Raw genomic sequence first — 18,528 nt, 5'->3', positions numbered from 1 at the left:
AGACCATAATTAGCAAGTTAGCTCTTAGGCTGGTCATTGTTGGTAAAACACCACATGATGTAAATTCCTTAGCTTCTTAAAACAGGTCTCAAAAAGCCATGGCCTCCTCTAAGCGGCTGCCTAGCACTCTGAAAAGTACAGTCTAATAATTGATGTAGAAACGTATGAAAAAATAAAGCTTTCCACTGCCCATGATCTTAGTATTATTGTACGTTTAAAATGACAGGAATGATGAAGGTTAAAGAAAACTCTCATGGAGAACTGATCGTAGGTTTATGTAAATGAGTAGCCCTTACTGACTGCAGCAGGGCTTTAGGAAGAGAGTCTGCATCCTCACAACACAATTCAGCTTTCAAATGAAATAAACAAGCCTTGGTGTGTTTTAGAAGAAGGTCCCGGTGACTAAAATAACAAAAAAGGAACAGGGTAAAGTCAAAAACAACTAATAAATCTTTAAAGTATAAAAGATGGAGATAATAAAAAAAAAAGTTAATTGTATTTTAAATAATAAAAAAAATAATCACTCATTTCTTTTAACAGTAACTTAAATTTTGATTTAGGTTCCGTGTTTCAAATCTCATGTTTATTTTGGTTTATATCAGGGTTTAAATTAAGTCTGGACAGTTGCTTCATCTGAATGACCCGTTTTAAAGACATTTCAGAATTATACCACAAATACCAAATGTGAAATTTGTAATTTATTCACTTGTTCAGTACTGATTGTAATTGAATTGAGTAGTTGTGATGTCTCAGATTGACACTGTTTATCTGTTGTGTGTTGGATCTGCAGGGCGGCGGGTCAGCAGGAGCCGTCAGAAATCTCAGGGCAGGGGGAGGAAGTCTTCACAGAAGGCAGAAGCTGGGTTATCTCTCAGAAATCACAACACCACCTCGGAGGGTTCGGTTACGGAGCTGACTAAGGGAAACGAGGCAAAAGAAGCCCAGAAACAAACCCGTGGAGCGGACATGCGCAGACTGGGGTCCAGCAGCACAGCAGGGAAGATGGAGCTGGTGGCTTCTGGGCTCAGTGCCAGCGAATTGGTAAGGTGTTAAAGATGAAGCCTAAAGATTAAAATTGTGTAGTTTCAGCATCGGGACGTGTTCAGTGTTCAGTGTTTGGACGCCATCTTGCTGGTGCTGTGTTCATTTGGGATTAGGACAGTGTACAGTGGTATGAAACAGTTCGGTCACCCCTGATCATTTTAATGATTTTCCTTTATAAATCATTGGTTGTTCAGAACAGAAATTTTAGTTAAATTTATCATGCAGCAGATGAACACAGTGATGTTTAAGAACTGAAATAAAGTTTTTAGGATTTACAGAAAGTGTGCAATAATTTACTAAACAAAATTAGACAGATTCGTAACAGAAAAATTACATCAATATTTAATAGATCCTCCTTTTGCAGTAATAACAGCCTCTAAACTAGAGCTGGCTTCTGGTTGAAGGTGTTTTGGACTGTTCTTCTTTACAAAACATTGTTTGGTTTTTTTAAAGGTTTCTGAGCATGGACAGATTCCCAGTACCTGCACCGGCCACAGAGCCCCACAGTTGTAGTGGAAACTGACAGCTGAAATCTCTGAGCTTTTTGTATTCTTCCTCAAAACCGTGATCTTTGTTTTCAGGTCATTTGAGAGTTTTGTTTTGAGGCTCCTATATTGCCATTCTATAAAAAGATGCAAATCATACCTCATATCTGGATTGTGTACACTTGTGTATGTAGGTCAAGGGTCAATGAGATTACCAAACTAATTTTGTGTTCCAATAATAAGCGATAAAGTTATTCAAATCAATAAAATGACAAGGCTGCCCAAATTATGCACCTGCCTAATTTAGTTTAAATAATTATTGCACACTTTCTGTAAATCATATAAACTTCATTTCACTTCTCAAATTTCACTGTGTTCATCTGCTGTATGATATATTTAACTGAAATTGCGAGGGGATCTGTGATTAATTTTAGTAAACAATCATAATCGCTCCTTTAAATATATATATATATATATATATATATCATTTTTTTTACAGGTAAACCTAGTTTTGAATCATTTCTTTGTCATCTGTAGTTAGATTTTTAGTAGGGGGGGGGAATAGATTATAATCGAAAATCTGATCGCCCAGCACTGGGGGTTCCCAAACTTTTTCATACCTCATCTGTGTCAATTTGTATCTGTATATGGCATCAAGACTTTTTTATTGAAACATCCCGTATTTCACATATTTCTTGTGAAATATTAAAAATTGCAGAATCACAGTATAATATAATGTGTATTGTGGGCAATGTATTGTGATAATATCGTATTGTGAGTTCCCTTATGACTCCCATCTAGTGTTAAACGCGTCTCGCTTATTTCTGCTACCACAGCCTGTTCTCACATCCCAGAATACTAACTAAGAATTTAGAGCATAATAATCTAATATCTGCATTGATCTGATTATAAACAGATTTTTGAGTTCATGTAAACACTAGGGGTGTCATGATTTCGATATTTCATTGAAAACGATGGAAATTTTGTCATGGTCTTGAGCATCAAAGTTAAAAATGGTGCAGCACACTGTAGCTGAAAGAGCAGCTCTTTCTCCAGAGAGTGTGGACATTCTCATCTTCTTAAAGAAAAACTAGAAATATAAAAATAACAGTTGTTTTGTCTAGCCTCAAATATGTTAATAGTTTTGGTACCTTAAGGAGCATCTTTCTCTCAGATAAAGTTAATAATATATCTTTATTAAAGAAAAAAACTTCTCATTTTCAGGGACCAAAAAAATCTTAGTCTTATTTTTCATGTTTAACTGTTATAGTAGGATAGAGTTCAGTTTGTTAAGGCTCTAATTGTTCTATTATTTTTACATGACTGTTCCTGTACTTTTTTATTATTTATTTTAATAGTGCACACTGCTGCTACCAAAAAAAGCCACTAGATGGCATTATATATATATCTTAATTAAATTATTTAAATTTGATCATTAGGGTCTAATGTGGTGTATTACAGATCACTTGTATCACTTTGCATCACTTATATCAAGCCCACCTTTTGAAATAGGATATTGTAAATTTGATGAATCAAACCAATGACTGACCATAGACTAATCTAAAACTGGCATAGGCCTCTCTGCTGTAAAAGAAAGAAAAAAGAAAATAAAGAAAATAAAATCGAATCGAGGATTTAGAGAATCGTGACAGCCCTAGTAAACACACTCACTGTGAGTAAACATTTTAGGTTAATTTCTGTTTCTCTTTTTAATCTTCTCTGACAATAAACCACACCAGCATCCGCAGCACATGGAAATCAGGCAACTTGTTCATACATCTGGGAAATCATAAATAATCCATGTTCAGACACCTTATTTAAAACATTACGTTATTTATAATGTGTCATAATTTTTAAATAAATTCTTCAATAGAAATCTCCAGAAATCTTTTTACATTGAAACTTGAGAAACTTTTTGACTCACTTTTGCATGTTCTCTGCAGATGTTGGTGAAGAAATTTGCCAGGAAAATGCACGGCCATCTAAGTAAAGAGATGACCCCCGGTACTACCCATGTCATCATTAAGACAGGTACGCCCTCCCCCATCAATACTGTACATCATCTAATTACCATAAATGCAACCAGGCATTTCGCTCTGTGCATTTCTCCAATAGAGGGTCACATTCTCCTCCAGACCACTAAACACACACACACACACACACACACACACACACAGGCGCGCATATACACCCCCACACACTCACTCTTTCCCAGTGGTAATTACTCCCCCTGTTGAATTATTTTTATATCAAAGCAATTCCTACAGAAGCAGCATATTAGCAAGCCCCATTAAGAAAGCCCTTTTTAATGGCGGCGTTTCCCAGGCAACAGACTCAGGTTCTTGATCTTTCTGGGGGAGTCAGACCCGAAAGGTAGAGTGAAGCAAAGCTTTGAACCTTTTTAAAATAGGAAAACTGGGTAGTGGAGAGGGAAACGCACACCTTAAACAGCTTGTAACAAAGCCCTTTCTTCAGAAAACTCAGGGTCCAGTGACCTCAGACGCTGTATAGGTTTAGGCACCCTGAATAACATAGAGGTCATTAATGTGAAACATCAGCAAAACAATCTGCAGAAAACCTTTTAACCCTTCACACTTACTTTATTTCAGTGGGTAAATAGCAGGGCTTAGCAACACTTTAGAACATTTATACATTTTCCTTATAGAAGATTTCTGCACGTTTACAGTATGTTAAAATCTACCCACAGATTTCCAGTGATGTTTGGTCCAGAGGACAAGGAGGGTTATTCCTTAAGCTTCCATTCACATTTTTAGGGCATAAATTAACTTCAAATCTTCAGACAGCAGCTTTTAGAAACCTAAGGTTGTTTAGTGTGGGTATAAATTAGTCTGTAATTTTCTAATTACAAAAACAGTCCTAACCTGTCACTTAAGACCAGTTAATTAAATTTTTATTATTTTTTAAATACACAGTAATGCTTTCCTTAAGTAGAGCGTTTGGAGGTATCGTTCATTATGTTTCTACAGTACATAAGCCTTACAGGAACACTGCTGTGATTCTACACAGACATTTATAGCAAAGACATAGACATAGCACTGTTTCTTCTCAGACCGTTTTTTATTGCCCTCCTGACCCTTGTTGGAATAAGTGTTTTTAATCAGATGTCTTGATACACTTTTTCAAAACACTGAGCTGGTAGGGGTCTACTTTACCAGCCCCAAATTATCATGAGAAGCTATCAAAGGCATTTTTAGCTTTAACTTTGCAGTTGAAAATCTTCACGGGATTTCATTGTGCGGCAGAGCTTAGTGACGTTGTGCATCATCAGAAGTTCTGCAGTCCGTTTATGGGCTGCACATGGTCAGCAACAATACCCCAGTAGCTTTTTCTGCTACCTAAGCAACGACTGGTGTTAACAACACAAAGTGAACCAAGAAAACATTAGCATCAGAAACATTAGTGTTTCTTAGCAGAACGCAGATCCATCAGTCCAGGCTATGGTTTTCTCCAGTTTTGAACTGTCGCTACTGCAGCCTCAGTTTTTTGGTCTTTGCTGACAAATTTGAAATTCCTGCTGAAATCCACCCTGTTACAGGGGGCATATTGTGCATTCTGAGGTACAGCTGTAGTAAGCAGATAAGATTTAACAGGAAATCAGCAGCTCTAGCAACACTCAAACCTCTTCATCTGACTTCAACAAATTTCATCCAAAATTTCCCCAAAATCACACTGATGAATGATATGAACATGAACTGAAATTGCTGATCCACATCTGCAGGATTTTGTTCATTACACTGCTGACACAGGATTAAATGGTGAGATGAATTAATAGGTGTACAGGTATCCCTAATAAAGTGCTCAGTAAGTGTAAGCATACTGTATTTTATGGACTATAAGGTAACCCATATTATAAGGTGCACTATTAATGCATGTCTATTTTCTGGTCTATTTTCATACAGAAGGCACACTGGATAAGGCACATTGTAAGTTATAATAGAAAGGAACAAGGGTTTTGCCATGTTTCCGAACTAATTCTCACCGTAAACAAAACTGTAATACTTAAAAATAACATTTTCAAATTAAAGAAGCGCTAAATGTTAATCTACACAGATTTTTCTCCTGAAAACTTAGAGCTTAGATTTCCAGTATTTTAGTGTGGGTAGCTGCAGCACTGGCAAAGGTAGTAAGTGCCACCCAACAGAGCTACACTGAGGAACCCTGAGTGTTCCGGTAAACCAGGGCGCTATCAGCTAGTGGTTTGTTCCACGCAGCTTATTTTAACACTGTAAACACACAGGCTACAGTCTGATATACTCGCCTCTGAACTGCAGAAGATCTAGCACTGTGTTTAGCGGCTAATGCTAATGCTGCTCCAGCCTTGGTGCTGGAGAAACTACACCGAAACTCCTGTATGCTGTACTTCAGCAGAGTGGCTTTACTGCTCCTTAATACCTGACTAGTAGAATTCATAAATAAGACGCACTGATGATTTTTAGGAAAATTTAAAGTGCACCTTATGGTCCAAAAAATATGGTATGTCAGAAGTTATAAAAGTATTTTTAATGTAGACTTTTAAACTCTAACCTTCTAATTAGTGTTGCCACCTTTTCTTCTCTCTCTCATTCCGTATTTTATGAGCCTCATGTTGCGGGCTGCATATAGAGCCTTGCTTGAAGGATCAGCAAAGACAAACATCTGACCTGATCGTTTAGCTTGTTTTTGCTGCCTCTCTTTTCCTCTGCCCTGTTTATAGTGCGGTCTCTTGTGCTTTAGTGCACTGAGTAGTAACAGCAGGTAGGTAGGTCTAATGACTGAAGTTTGTGTTGTGATTCCAGTACAGCGTGTCTCTGAGACGTTGCTCACAGATTATAGTTTAGCTGTTAAAGAGATGTTCCTTTTTCATTTCATTGGCATGGGCCTTAAAGCACTCCTTTTTAAGGCATCTCGTGGTCCCTTATTGCACTGGTATCACTGCTTTTCCAAAGGTGCCACATTTTTAAGAGTAGCAACTACACTGGTTAACAAGAAATCCATAATATTTAAATAATCTAAATAAATAAATAGTTATCATTTTATTGCATGGAATAAGTATTTGAGAACTTTATTATTATTTTTTTTTTTACAAAAACATTTGTTTGCAATTACAGAGGTCAGACACATTTCCTAAATCTCCTCAGCAGGAATTTTGACCCACTTCTCAATACAGATCTTTTCCAGATCTTTCAGGCTTCTGGGCTGTAACTGGGCAACACTGAGTTTCAGCTCCCTTCAAAGAATTCCTATTGGCTTCATGTCTGGAGGCTGGCTAGGCCATTCCAGAACTTTAAAAAGCTTCTATTAGAGCCACTCCTCAGTTGCACTGGCTGTGTGTTTCGGTTCATTGTCATGCTGGAAAACTTAGCCGTCACCAATCTTCAGTGCTCTTACTGAGGAAAGAAGGTTGTTGGTCAAAATCTTGCAATAAATGTCCCTATCTATCCTCCCTTCAATTCAGTGCAGTCATACTGTCCCCTTTACAGAAAAACACCCCTAAAGTATGATGTTTCCACCCCCATGCCTTATGGTTGGGATGGTGTTCTCGGGGTTGTACTCATTCTTCTTTTTACTCCAAACACGGCGAGTGGAGTTGATACCAATACGTTTTATTTCGGTCTGATCTGACCACATGACCCTTCATCCAGATGGTCATTGGCGAACATTAAACTGGTCTTACTTGTTGGGAAGGATCTTTTAAAGGTTCACTCAAACATCTCTACGTGAAACAATGACAATAAAATTTAGGAGTTTTGAAATGTCTTTTTTCTTTTTTTATCTTAAATAATATAATATAATAACTTTGGCTGCCTAAAATTTGGTGCATACCTAATGAGGTATGCACCAAATTTTAGGCAGCCAAAGTTATTATATTATATTATTTAAGATATTATTATGGCAGAGTTACAAAAAACAGTGGCTTCGAGTTCATCACATCAACATGCATCCTCCGTTATCAGTGTGCTGAAATTAACTGGTTGCTTTCCAGCTAAAAGATATGAGCTATAAGTATCTAAACAGCGGCATCAGTGATAATGATGATAATCTTTTCTGTAAAACCTTTCCGAATTAACTTTAGCTAGTTGATCACCTCTGTCTCGCTCTGTCTTCCTCTTGCATCCCTCAATCATATTTCTCATTTTAAAAGCCCTGCAGAGATTTTTATCATGATTTTGTGATGTGTTCACGCTTTTGCCTTGTGTTAAAACAGTGTGAAAGCTTACAGAGAATAAACACAACAGAAATATAATAGGCGGCCTTGGTTTCATTTTGGCAAAATATTTTATTTCGGTGGTGATCTTTTTTGACTGAATAACCACACACACACACACACACCTCTAACACGCGCCAGGCTGCTGAGGAAAGTCTTTTAAAACTTTAAAGATTTGTAAAGTTTATTTTAGCTCCCTTTCATGAATTTCATGTGATGTCTCTCTTTCCCTCATGGCTGAGCAGATGAGGACCTCGTGTGTGAGCGCACCTTAAAGTACTTTCAGGGGATCGCCGGCAGGAAGTGGGTGGTGAGCTTCCTGTGTAAGTATTGAAGTCTTCAGGTTCCAGGAGCTCAGTCGAATTAATAAGAAATGATTACATTTATCAAATGTTTTACAGTTAAATTAGCTTATCACCAGCTAACACATTTTGATAATGTGGCTAATGCAGCTAGCTAATCTTTCAACAATGTCTGTGAATATTTTAGAATTATATTTTTGCTAATAAACAATATTCAAATAATTTAGGAGATCTATTACTGTCTAGAGGTCCAAGCACCAGAGATATTAGGATACTTCAGTATTATATATAATAATAAGTAACTGTTAATGTGTTTTTACACCTGTAGTTGGTTTCTCTGGACCAGATCAGTTAATGAGTTTGTTTATTTTGAGCGTTTTTTTTCCCTACGGTTTGGTTTGTTTGCAGACAGGCACAAACTTTCTCTCCTCTGATTGGTCAGAGCTGTCTGGTGCGGGAACAAGAAAGTAAATATAGTGAGAAGATCCTGTGTTACACCCCGTATATCTGTGCAGTGTTAAGCTGCTTTAACACAAAACGCTGAAAATTTGCTGCTGCGCTTTCAAACAGTGTTTTCAATAGGATTTACACAAAGTAAAGGGAGTTGCACAGCTGTGAGTAGTGAACACAGCACACACAACATGTGTAAACAGCATGGAGCAGAGACAGAGTTTGTTCATAGCTGTGGTAATTAGATTAGATTAAAGATTAAACTGCACCTTATCAGCAGTTTAGCTCGAATAAAAGGAGTATATTTAAATAGCTGAGTCAGACCGAGACTGGATCACGTTCTCACCACCAGCAAACCGCTTCAGAGTTCGTTTGGAACCGGACCAAGACCACCTCCTCTAGCAGGTCTCGGTGTAGTTGTTTTGATCTGCACCCGAGTGTGATTACACCAGTTCAGTTGAATCACTCTAAGGGCACAAACAAGCCAGAGTCTGTTTTATTCAGGCCAAAAACCCTTATTCTCAAACGATTAAATTGTTAAAAAGCTTCCTCTTCTGCAGCCAGTTCTCTGTGCTCTTCTGTGGGACAGAATACAGTGTGATGTACAGTTTGAACTGTGAACTCTTGTTCTGTGAAATATGTTAAACCTTTGTATCTTTTAAAAAAATGTTCACATAAATTACTGTTGTTTCAACCTTTTTCTCTGTTACTGTTTAAACTGCACATGTATCTTGTGTCCAGGGATCTCGGAGTGCTTTAATCAAGGCCAAGTTCTAGACGAGGTAAATTACTTCTAAATTACTTTTTACATGTAATTTATTCACTGAAGGTTTACATAGTTAAAGAGTCAAGCTTGGATCAACCAGAATGACCTGTTACTTTATAACCTCAGCAAAATATGTTGCTTAAGACAGAGAGTGGTTATCAAACCAGCCCTCATCCCCTCTGCAGGAGAGGAGCAAAATCCAGATCACACTAAGATTGGGTTTAAAATGTAGGGATTAAAGGACTGATGGATTAAATTTATCTGGATCCACTACAGAAAATATATGGATTACAAATGGCCTCTGCGTCCTCCCTGTGTGCAAAGTTACATCTAACGTCTGGCTTTTGTTCCGTCTTTTCTTGTCTAGGCTCAGTTTGAAGTTCGTGGAGATGTTGTTAATGGACACAACCACAACGGGCCCTTAAAAAGCCGGACCACCTCTGATGGGGTGAGTCTGAACACTGAGAACTGTACACAAGCTTAGAAAAACATGAATAATGCTGTGTTAATAATACTAATTTGTAAAAAGGCCATCATTAAAGCACCTACATTTTTTCTGTTAGCATATTTTTTTTTTATCTTCACCTCAAGAAAGTGTAGAATATTGATGCAAATTTTATTTCATATTCATTGTTTTATTTGTGTAATTGAAATGTATCAATCAAAACAGTCGTTTAAAAAAAAAAAACATGTGCCTAACAAAAAGTTCTGTGACCGAGTGTGCGCACACTCGAGCTCCTCCACTCCGTATTGCGGTTTATTTTTCGCAACAAAAATTCTGATGTCTATTAATTATTTACACATAACTTACATCTCTTATGAAAAGTGTTTATTTTGCTCAGTAACACTCCTCTGTTTATCTGCTATCAGCGTAAATTACCAGTGTTTACTTGGATGTAATTAAGGGGAATCTGTATCAGGTTTGCCTGGCACCTGTTGTGGCATTAATGTGACATTTGGCCCCGCCCAAGATCGGTATCGGCGATCGAGAGGAAAGTCAACAGTATCAGAGTGTGGCTAATGACTCCGGCAGATCTGAATAAAACATCTTAAATAAAGAGAGAGAGCCAGAAGGTAACATAGACACGGAGGCTCCCTTAAACACCAGCATCCACCCACTCCACCATTCAAATACTAGTGTAACTAATATAGTTAAACCAATATGGTGTTCAAGATGTCCAGGGACAGAATGTTGAGGTAAACCTGGTCTGGTGAATAAATGATATTCAGTGTTTCTGAACAGCACCAAATATATTATCTTGAAAAAAGTAGTGGACAGTAGCAGCTTAGTGTTTAAGTATTCTGCTGACAACAAAAATATGTAAGAGGAAGCACCAATTCAACTTATCTCATCAACTTAATCTAATTTAACATCAGCACTTGCTTACATACATACCTATACACAGAGTTGATCACAGAGTTGATCACAGAGTTGATCACAGAGTTGATCACAGAGTTGATCACAGAGTTGATCAGTCACATGTGCTGATTTTGCACATTTACACCTTTACAAAGACATGAACAGGATCATTTTAAGGTACATTTTTATGGTATTTTTATTTTTCCAGAAAGAGTCAGAATATGTAAAAACATGTTTATAAATTATTTTGAATTTGATTAAGTAAAAAGTGTTTGATTCCCCTAAGAATTCTAACCCCCACAGACATGAGGCACACAAACCAGTCCTGTCCCTTTTAGAAAGAACTTTTAGTCTTACCTCACCATGTGTATAAAAGACAGTCTCCTCCATTCAAACGACAAACTAAAGAGCTGTCAAAAAGGCAGAGGCAGAGAAATGCAGGATAGGACCCCAAGAACACCTGACCCATCACTGCATTGATGAACAGGGCCATGTGCTGTAAAGAGGAGTAAATCCACAAACCCCCCCGCCACCCCCGCCAAGGTGCTCGCAAAGCTGGTGACCAACTACAACCTCTGTCATATGTACTTACCAACATGCGAGGATTTTTTGTTAATATTCTATCTCTATAAAACTAAACCCATCATTAAAATAATAGAGTGTTTGTGCCTTTGTAAAGTTATAAACTTCCCCACTCTATACATTACTTATCTAAACACTTCTTAATGATTTTCAGTGTTGGGAAGGTTACTTTTAAAATGTAATCCCTTACAGATTACTGATTACATCACTCAAAATGTAATTTGTAACGTAATCAGTTACATTACTTCAAGTGAGTAACGTAATCTGATTACTTTGGATTACTTACAATATTGTCATTTTTTTAAGCCTGAATGAATGTAGCAACCACATATTGCATATTATCCTTTTATTTTTCTTTCCAGTTAACAAATAGATAAACAAATAAAAAAGCATTTTCAATCACTCTATAAAAATACTTATGAAAACATTTCATCAAACAATTTTATGAAACACTTCTATACATTGATAATAAAACCATTCAAAACCAAACAATGTAACAACAACTGTAAGCTATCTATTTGCAGGTTTGCCACCAGTGTTAATTTTGACAACAAATTTTCATTTAGTCTTAGTTATAGTCTTGTGACGAAAATAGCATTAAGTTTTAGTCACAATTTAGTCATCTGAAATGTTTCTAGTTTTAGTCGACTTAATGTCATAAGAATATAGTCTACTAAAATTACAGTAAATTTAGTCGACTAAAATGTAAAGGGTGTAAATGTAAATGCTTTTTCATCAGTTCCCTTGAATTATTAACTCTACACGTATATGAAATGAAACGTTTAATAACCAATTGAGTAATATTGTTAATGTTTGAAAATGAAATATATTTATATATGATTTAATGTATATTATTATTATTATTATTATTATTGTAGGTGTGTGACTATACATATGTTACATTTAAAATTTTGCTCTAGAAATCAGGTCATAAAACATCTGAATAGTTAAATTAAAGTTTAAACAGAGCTGTAGATGCAAAAACAGCTTTTAAATGATCTAGTTTTATCTCCAGCACTAACCCAGCACACCTACTGGAGCTACAGTCTATAAATGAGATCAGAAACACACATTCACACACTGTCCTGTAGAGATGCTCTCAGGATGTACTGAGAGACTTCATGAGTTAAAGTGAGAAACTTATGAGAAAGTGCTGTAAGGAACTTTACACAGACTTTTGGGTTCATAGATTCACTTATTTTATTGTTTTATTTTGGTTATATTATTGAGTTCCTTTCTGACCTGTTCCTGCTTTAACACTAGCTATATCTTTCCCACTGTGGGACTAAACAGATGATCTGATCTTAATGAGTTAGGGTTCTGTATCAGTTCTGTGTTTTAGTGCACTGCCGAGTTAAACACACCATCAGCTCATGAAATAACATCAGCATTAAAACGCGGATCTCTGCATGGAGATCTGTGGGACTCTGCTCTGCAGAAGCTGAAAGATTAGTGGTGTTTTTACCGGAGATGGAGTCGCTCCACACGGTTTACACGTTATCTTGTTTTTCGCGACGTCAAAGGAGAAATATATCGCCTCTCCCCTCTCTCTCTCTCTCTCTCTCTCTCTCTCTCCCTGCTGAACACTGTCGAGTTAACTTCCAGTCGAGCTCCGTAGCGACAGTTTAATTCCCGGGTTTGTAACTGAGCGCGCAGCGCTACTGCAGGAGAGGCGGGTACTGATTGGATGAGTACCCCGCTTATCCCGCCTCTCCACCTTCGCTAAAGTAGCAGTGATTGGATCTCTTCCTAACTGGTCCCTACCTTTCACAGAACTAAATCAGTTCTGATTGGATTTCGTCCCTGCCAAACATTTTCGTCTCGTTTTTATTCGTTGACCAAAATGTCAGTTAATTTCCTCTCGTTGTGTGTGCGGAGCCGCTGTCTGCCCCTCCTCCCTGTATGTGTGTGTGTGCAGCGAGACGGGAGGAGGGGCAGACAGTTCCCCGTCATATCAGAGCGATTTCACACCAAAATGTTATTTGCGTTTTGTCGGTGTTGGATTGGAAGACCAAAAATAGGAAAGTACCGCAATGTAACCCTTTAATTTTAGCAGAGTAACTGTAATCTGATTACCACTTACTGAAGCAGTAACTGTAACGGATTACAGTTACTCATAATTTGTAATCTGATTACGTAACGCCGTTACATGTAATCCGTTACTTCCCAACACTGATGATTTTGCATAAAAAAACTCTTTCCCATCCTGAAATTTTCAATCAGTCACTTTCAATGAAATTGAACATTTGGCATTTTCTGTTTGAAGTGACCTTCAGTGACTTCAGGGCCATTCATTTTCAGGAATGCTGTCTGTGCTTGCCTGTGGTTATCAGTGTCTGCATGCCGTCTATTATTCTTAACAGCCTGTTCTTCTCTGCCTGTTACTACATTAGCATGATTCTTAATGTGTAACAGTTGAATGGGCTTTTAATTGATATCCATTTTTGTTCTGGCAGCGTTTGATAGCAGTGATGCAGTAACATGGGGAGCTTGGTTTATCTTACACTGTTATTGAAGCCCCTGGATATCCGAACCACTGTCTAAATGAGAAATCAGTAATAAGGAGAGAAATAGAGAAAGAGAGAGGGGGTGAGAGAGTAACAGCAAAGGAGAGAGAGAGGAGCAAAGCGTTAGAGAAAAAGAGGGAGAGCATGAGAGAGAGAGAGCATGAGAGAGAGAGAGCATGAGAGAGAGAGAGAGCATGAGAGAGAGAGAGAGCATGAGAGAGAGAGAGAGCATGAGAGAGAGAGAGAGAGAGAGCATGAGAGAGAGAGAGAGAGAGCACGAGAGAGAGAGAGAGAGAGCACGAGAGAGAGAGCACGAGAGAGAGCACGAGAGAGAGCACGAGAGAGAGCACGAGAGAGAGCACGAGAGAGAGAGCACGAGAGAGAGCACGAGAGAGAGCACGAGAGAGAGCACGAGAGAGAGAGCACGAGAGAGAGAGCACGAGAGAGAGCACGAGAGAGAGCACGAGAGAGAGCACGAGAGAGAGAGCACGAGAGAGAGAGCACGAGAGAGAGCACCAGAGAGAGCACGAGAGAGAGAGCACGAGAGAGAGCACGAGAGAGAGCACGAGAGAGAGCACGAGAGAGAGCACGAGAGAGAGAGCACGAGAGAGAGCACGAGAGAGAGCACGAGAGAGAGCACGAGAGAGAGCACGAGAGAGAGCACGAGAGAGAGAGCACGAGAGAGAGAGCACGAGAGAGAGAGCACGAGAGAGAGCACGAGAGAGAGCACGAGAGAGAGCACGAGAGAGAGAGCACGAGAGAGAGAGCACGAGAGAGAGCACGAGAGAGAGAGCACGAGAGAGAGAGCACGAGAGAGAGAGAGAGAGAGAGCACGAGAGAGAGAGAGAGAGAGAGCACGAGAGAGCACGAGAGAGAGCACGAGAGAGAGCACGAGAGAGCACGAGAGAGAGAGAGCACGAGAGAGAGAGAGCACGAGAGAGAGAGAGCACGAGAGAGAGAGAGAGAGAGAGAGAGCACGAGAGAGAGAGAGAGAGAGAGAGAGAGAGAGAGAGAGAGAGCATGAGAGAGAGTGAGAGCATGAGAGAGAGTGAGAGCATGAGAGAGAGTGAGAGAGCGCAAGGGAGAATGATAGAGTAAGAGTGCCAGTTAGAGGGTGAGAGAGTGCAAGACAGGGGGCAAGAGAAAAATAGAGGGTGGGAGAAAGAGGGTGAAAGAGGGAGAGTGAGAGAAAAAGCACGAGAGAGAGGATAAATGCAATATTGAGAAATTACAAAGCTACAAAGCCTTTGTCTGTAGTAAAGAAGTGCTGGAACAGATCGTCGTACACATTTACACAGTTACGTATTTACCTGGAAAAAGACAAAGACAGAGTCTTTTCTTTAGAGAAATTACAGCTAAAGCCAGAGAGCGGTGAGTACTGTTTCCTACACATTTAAAAACTGGAGAAAACTGGTACAGGAAGACGTCTGGCTGACCCACATTGCAACACTGCCTTTAACTTAGCTTAACATTGACTAAGTCTCAGTTTCAGCTGCAAAGAGAAGAATTAGAGGTCTGACAGGTGCAGTAATACAGTTATTAATAAGATAATAAGTTTCAGCCTGTCTGAGTCATGCAGCACGGCTACTGGACAACTAAACAATTGTGGTGTTCTAAAACTTTTGACCGGTAGTGTAAATGTGTACATTTTTGTGTTATTTGCCACAGAATGATGTATGATGAGCTGTAGAATGTAACATTACTGTGGCTGAATCCCAATCTGCAGGTCTTGTATCTGAGGCTGCATCACACTAAAGAATGATGTTCTAAGGGTGATTTGTGTTCTGGTGTGTAGTGTAGTGTAGTGTAGTGTAGTGTAGTGTAGTGTAGTGTAGTGTAGTGTAGTGTAGTGTAGTGTAGTGTAGTGTAGTGTAGTGTAGTGTAGTGTAGTGTAGTGTAGTGTAGTGTAGTGTAGTGTAGTGTAGTGTAGTGTAGTGTGGGGTTTGGGACACAGCCCTTCCGTACTAGGGCTTCAGACAGAAGAAGCACAGAAACGTGTGCAGATGCAGATGGTGTGGTGATGTTGATGGGGACAGGGTTAATATAAGATTTTGCAGGTGGGATTAACCCTGTGTGCACATGTCCAGCTGCAAGAACACCTGCAACACAACCATCTTTCCTGTTTGGTTTGTTCAAATGCCTTTGGTTTATGTTAATTACAACAACAGACCAGTTACACCAGGGTACATTTTAATGGAACTCGAGCTGAAATAGACAGTGGCTTAATATTGAAAAAATATGTTCCCAGAGAATGGTCTACAGACACTTTAAAAAAATGGAAAAAATAAAAATCAATATTCAAGCTGCCCAAGACAATTTCAATAATAACAACATTCTAGCCATTATTGGACATATAAAGACTTTTATACTGAAAAGTTTAGATACAGGGCTTAAAAATGGTCAGAGCATGGGTTAATGACAATCCATCAGATATTTAGTGAAGAACCTTTGACAGAAAGGTACAAAACATATTTACTTTGAATATTACTTACAGCAGCTTTGAAGTTTATTACAAATAAATGGATGAACCCAGACCTCCCAACATACAATTCTTAGATACAAAAGCTCTTACAGATTTCAAATCACTAGGTCTTTCCCATGGGACATTCATATTTAAATGTTTGTTATAAACTAAATTATACTAAACATATACATTAAAATGTGGTCAACACTGAGATCTCTTTCTTTTCTTGTTTTTTGTTTTTTTATTTAGTTGCTGATGAAAGGATACGAGATCTGCTTCCAGGGATCCTTCACAGCGATGACTACAGGTGAGTGAGAGAACAAAATGCTAATTACAAAACAAACAGTTCAGTAACAGTAAAATGCACAATATAACATACTGAATGTCAGTTACACTATATGACCAAATGTATGTGGACTATGCAGCCACAAGAACATTAGTGAGGTCTGCTTCAGGAGGGCTTTATACCACTCTAACCCACATTTAGCACTGGACACAATGACCTTAGGCTCATGTGGGGCTGCTCTATTTTATTTTATTTTATTCTTTCTGCATAGATTACGACTTCTTGTTATGATCTATGTGGAAAAGATGGTTAGAATAGTAGAATAGAATCGATAATCAAAAATGTTTCACAAGCTTTGAACTATTCAACAAATATTGTCACAAGAAATATGTGCAGACATGGTAGTCATGGTTGACAAGTAGTGTTGGAATGTTTTACAAAATACTGTCAAATGCAATTTTATATATAAAAATAGTGGTCAGTGTTCTTGAAAAGCTGATTATATCCATGGTATTCTCAGACATAAAGCATCATTGTTTTGCCAAACTTCATTTTTCATTCTGTCTGTCAGTAGGTCTGTCAATAGCTCATCAGTTTCTTTTATTGAACTGTATTTGGTCATTGGGCAGCAGTCAGCATAGAAAATAATTTAGTTTAAATGAGTTTTTTATGCTGACTGAACTGATGTCTGCAGTGCGCGTACATTACCAGCTAAAAGTTTGGCTTTTCGTTCCTCACAATGTTCTCAATGTTCTCAAATGCTGAAGGCCATTCATTTGCAAGTCTTCAAGTTTCATTTGTGCATCCTTTATTAGAATATTACAGTATATTAGCCCTGCATTCGAGCTCTTGAGAAAATGCAGATTCAGATTTTTTTTGTGTTTTTTTTTTTGTATTGTTTTATAGCATCTGGCAAACTTGAGCTAAATTCTGAGATGTGACCTCGTCGAACAGCGTGTTTATTTACTGTATGTTTAGTGTGCAGCTTAAAGAACTGAGAGGAAAAATAGAAAAGGAAACCAATAGTTATGTAGTCCATCAATTTAGCATACCCTTGACTCCATTTATTCATCTGAATCCTTTAAAACCGTTGAGCAGCTCAGCTCCTGGAGGCTCACAAGACTGCCAGTTCCTTCCTTTTACATTTGGGAGAACATCAAGTTTCTACGTTATGCTCTGTTAGCAAAACCTGGAGCTTTGACTTCATTTTTATATTTTCTATGATAAATGAGTTTTCTGCCACTCTAGCCCTGCTGGCTGACCCTCAAACCAGCCAGTGTTCCGGTTCAGGTGTCTTCAGTGGCAGTATGGCCTTAATATTTGAAGCACTCAGCAAATCTCTCTGCTACGATATATCCTAACATTTCCTGACTCTGGAACTGACTGACTCCGGGTTGTTCTGAATACACAGAGCAGGGCTTTATCATATATCTGCCCTCCTGCCAGCTCTACAGAACTGCAGCTCTTCCTTCATTCACACATGTTTTGTGGAGCACGCACTCTGCCAAGGGGGGTTTCTACATCTTTTACATGGGGAGGTGTAACGTTTTCCTGTGTTTGTTACAGAAATTAAAGTGGCTGTTTAATTAAATGGCATCACACAAAAAAGCATTCTTTAATTTCTGCATCCAGCTGTTTGCAGATATAACGTATCTGGACATTTAATAAAATTGTTAATTTTAATGGATTCACCTTTGTAGCTGTTGGGAATGCAGTGGGTTATTAGAGTGAACATTATCCTGGAAGTTTACTGTATTTTTCGCACTATAAGACGCACAGGATTATGAGGTGCACTACCAATAAAAGTCTATTTTCTGGTTTATTTTTATTCATAAGGCACACTGGACTACAAGGTGTATTATGCCACACTAATAAGTAGGGGTGTGACGAGACACTAATATCACGAGACGAGACACGATACTGGGTTCACGAGAACGAGACGAGATTTAAAAATAAAATTTTAAAGAAAACCTCAAAAATGAAAAATGGCTTGAAAACTATAGTTTTATTTGACAAAACCATATAACGCAAATTTAACAGACTGATTTCTCTCAAATATTGATTTTATAAGAAATAG

General features: G+C 38.3%; 1 protein-coding gene across 2 annotated transcripts in view; it reads left to right on the top strand.

Moving 5' to 3' along the window:
- The window catches only part of LOC103023552 (BRCA1 DNA repair associated), a 58,883-nt gene that overhangs the window by 29,535 nt on the left and 10,820 nt on the right, over positions 1 to 18,528 (top strand). For both annotated transcript variants that reach the window (XM_022669404.2, XM_022669403.2), the window contains exons 13-18: positions 791 to 1,041; positions 3,473 to 3,560; positions 7,980 to 8,057; positions 9,228 to 9,268; positions 9,620 to 9,700; positions 16,415 to 16,472. In XM_022669404.2, coding sequence (XP_022525125.2) covers positions 791 to 1,041; positions 3,473 to 3,560; positions 7,980 to 8,057; positions 9,228 to 9,268; positions 9,620 to 9,700; positions 16,415 to 16,472 — 597 coding nt within the window. The remainder of the gene's footprint in view (positions 1 to 790; positions 1,042 to 3,472; positions 3,561 to 7,979; positions 8,058 to 9,227; positions 9,269 to 9,619; positions 9,701 to 16,414; positions 16,473 to 18,528) is intronic.

Source organism: Astyanax mexicanus, chromosome 15, assembly GCF_023375975.1.
Source record: "Astyanax mexicanus isolate ESR-SI-001 chromosome 15, AstMex3_surface, whole genome shotgun sequence".
In the NCBI taxonomy this organism is placed as follows: Eukaryota; Metazoa; Chordata; class Actinopteri; order Characiformes; family Acestrorhamphidae; genus Astyanax; species Astyanax mexicanus.
The sequence above is the reverse complement of the archived record's forward strand: the minus strand, read 5'-3'. Positions and strand labels throughout refer to the sequence as shown.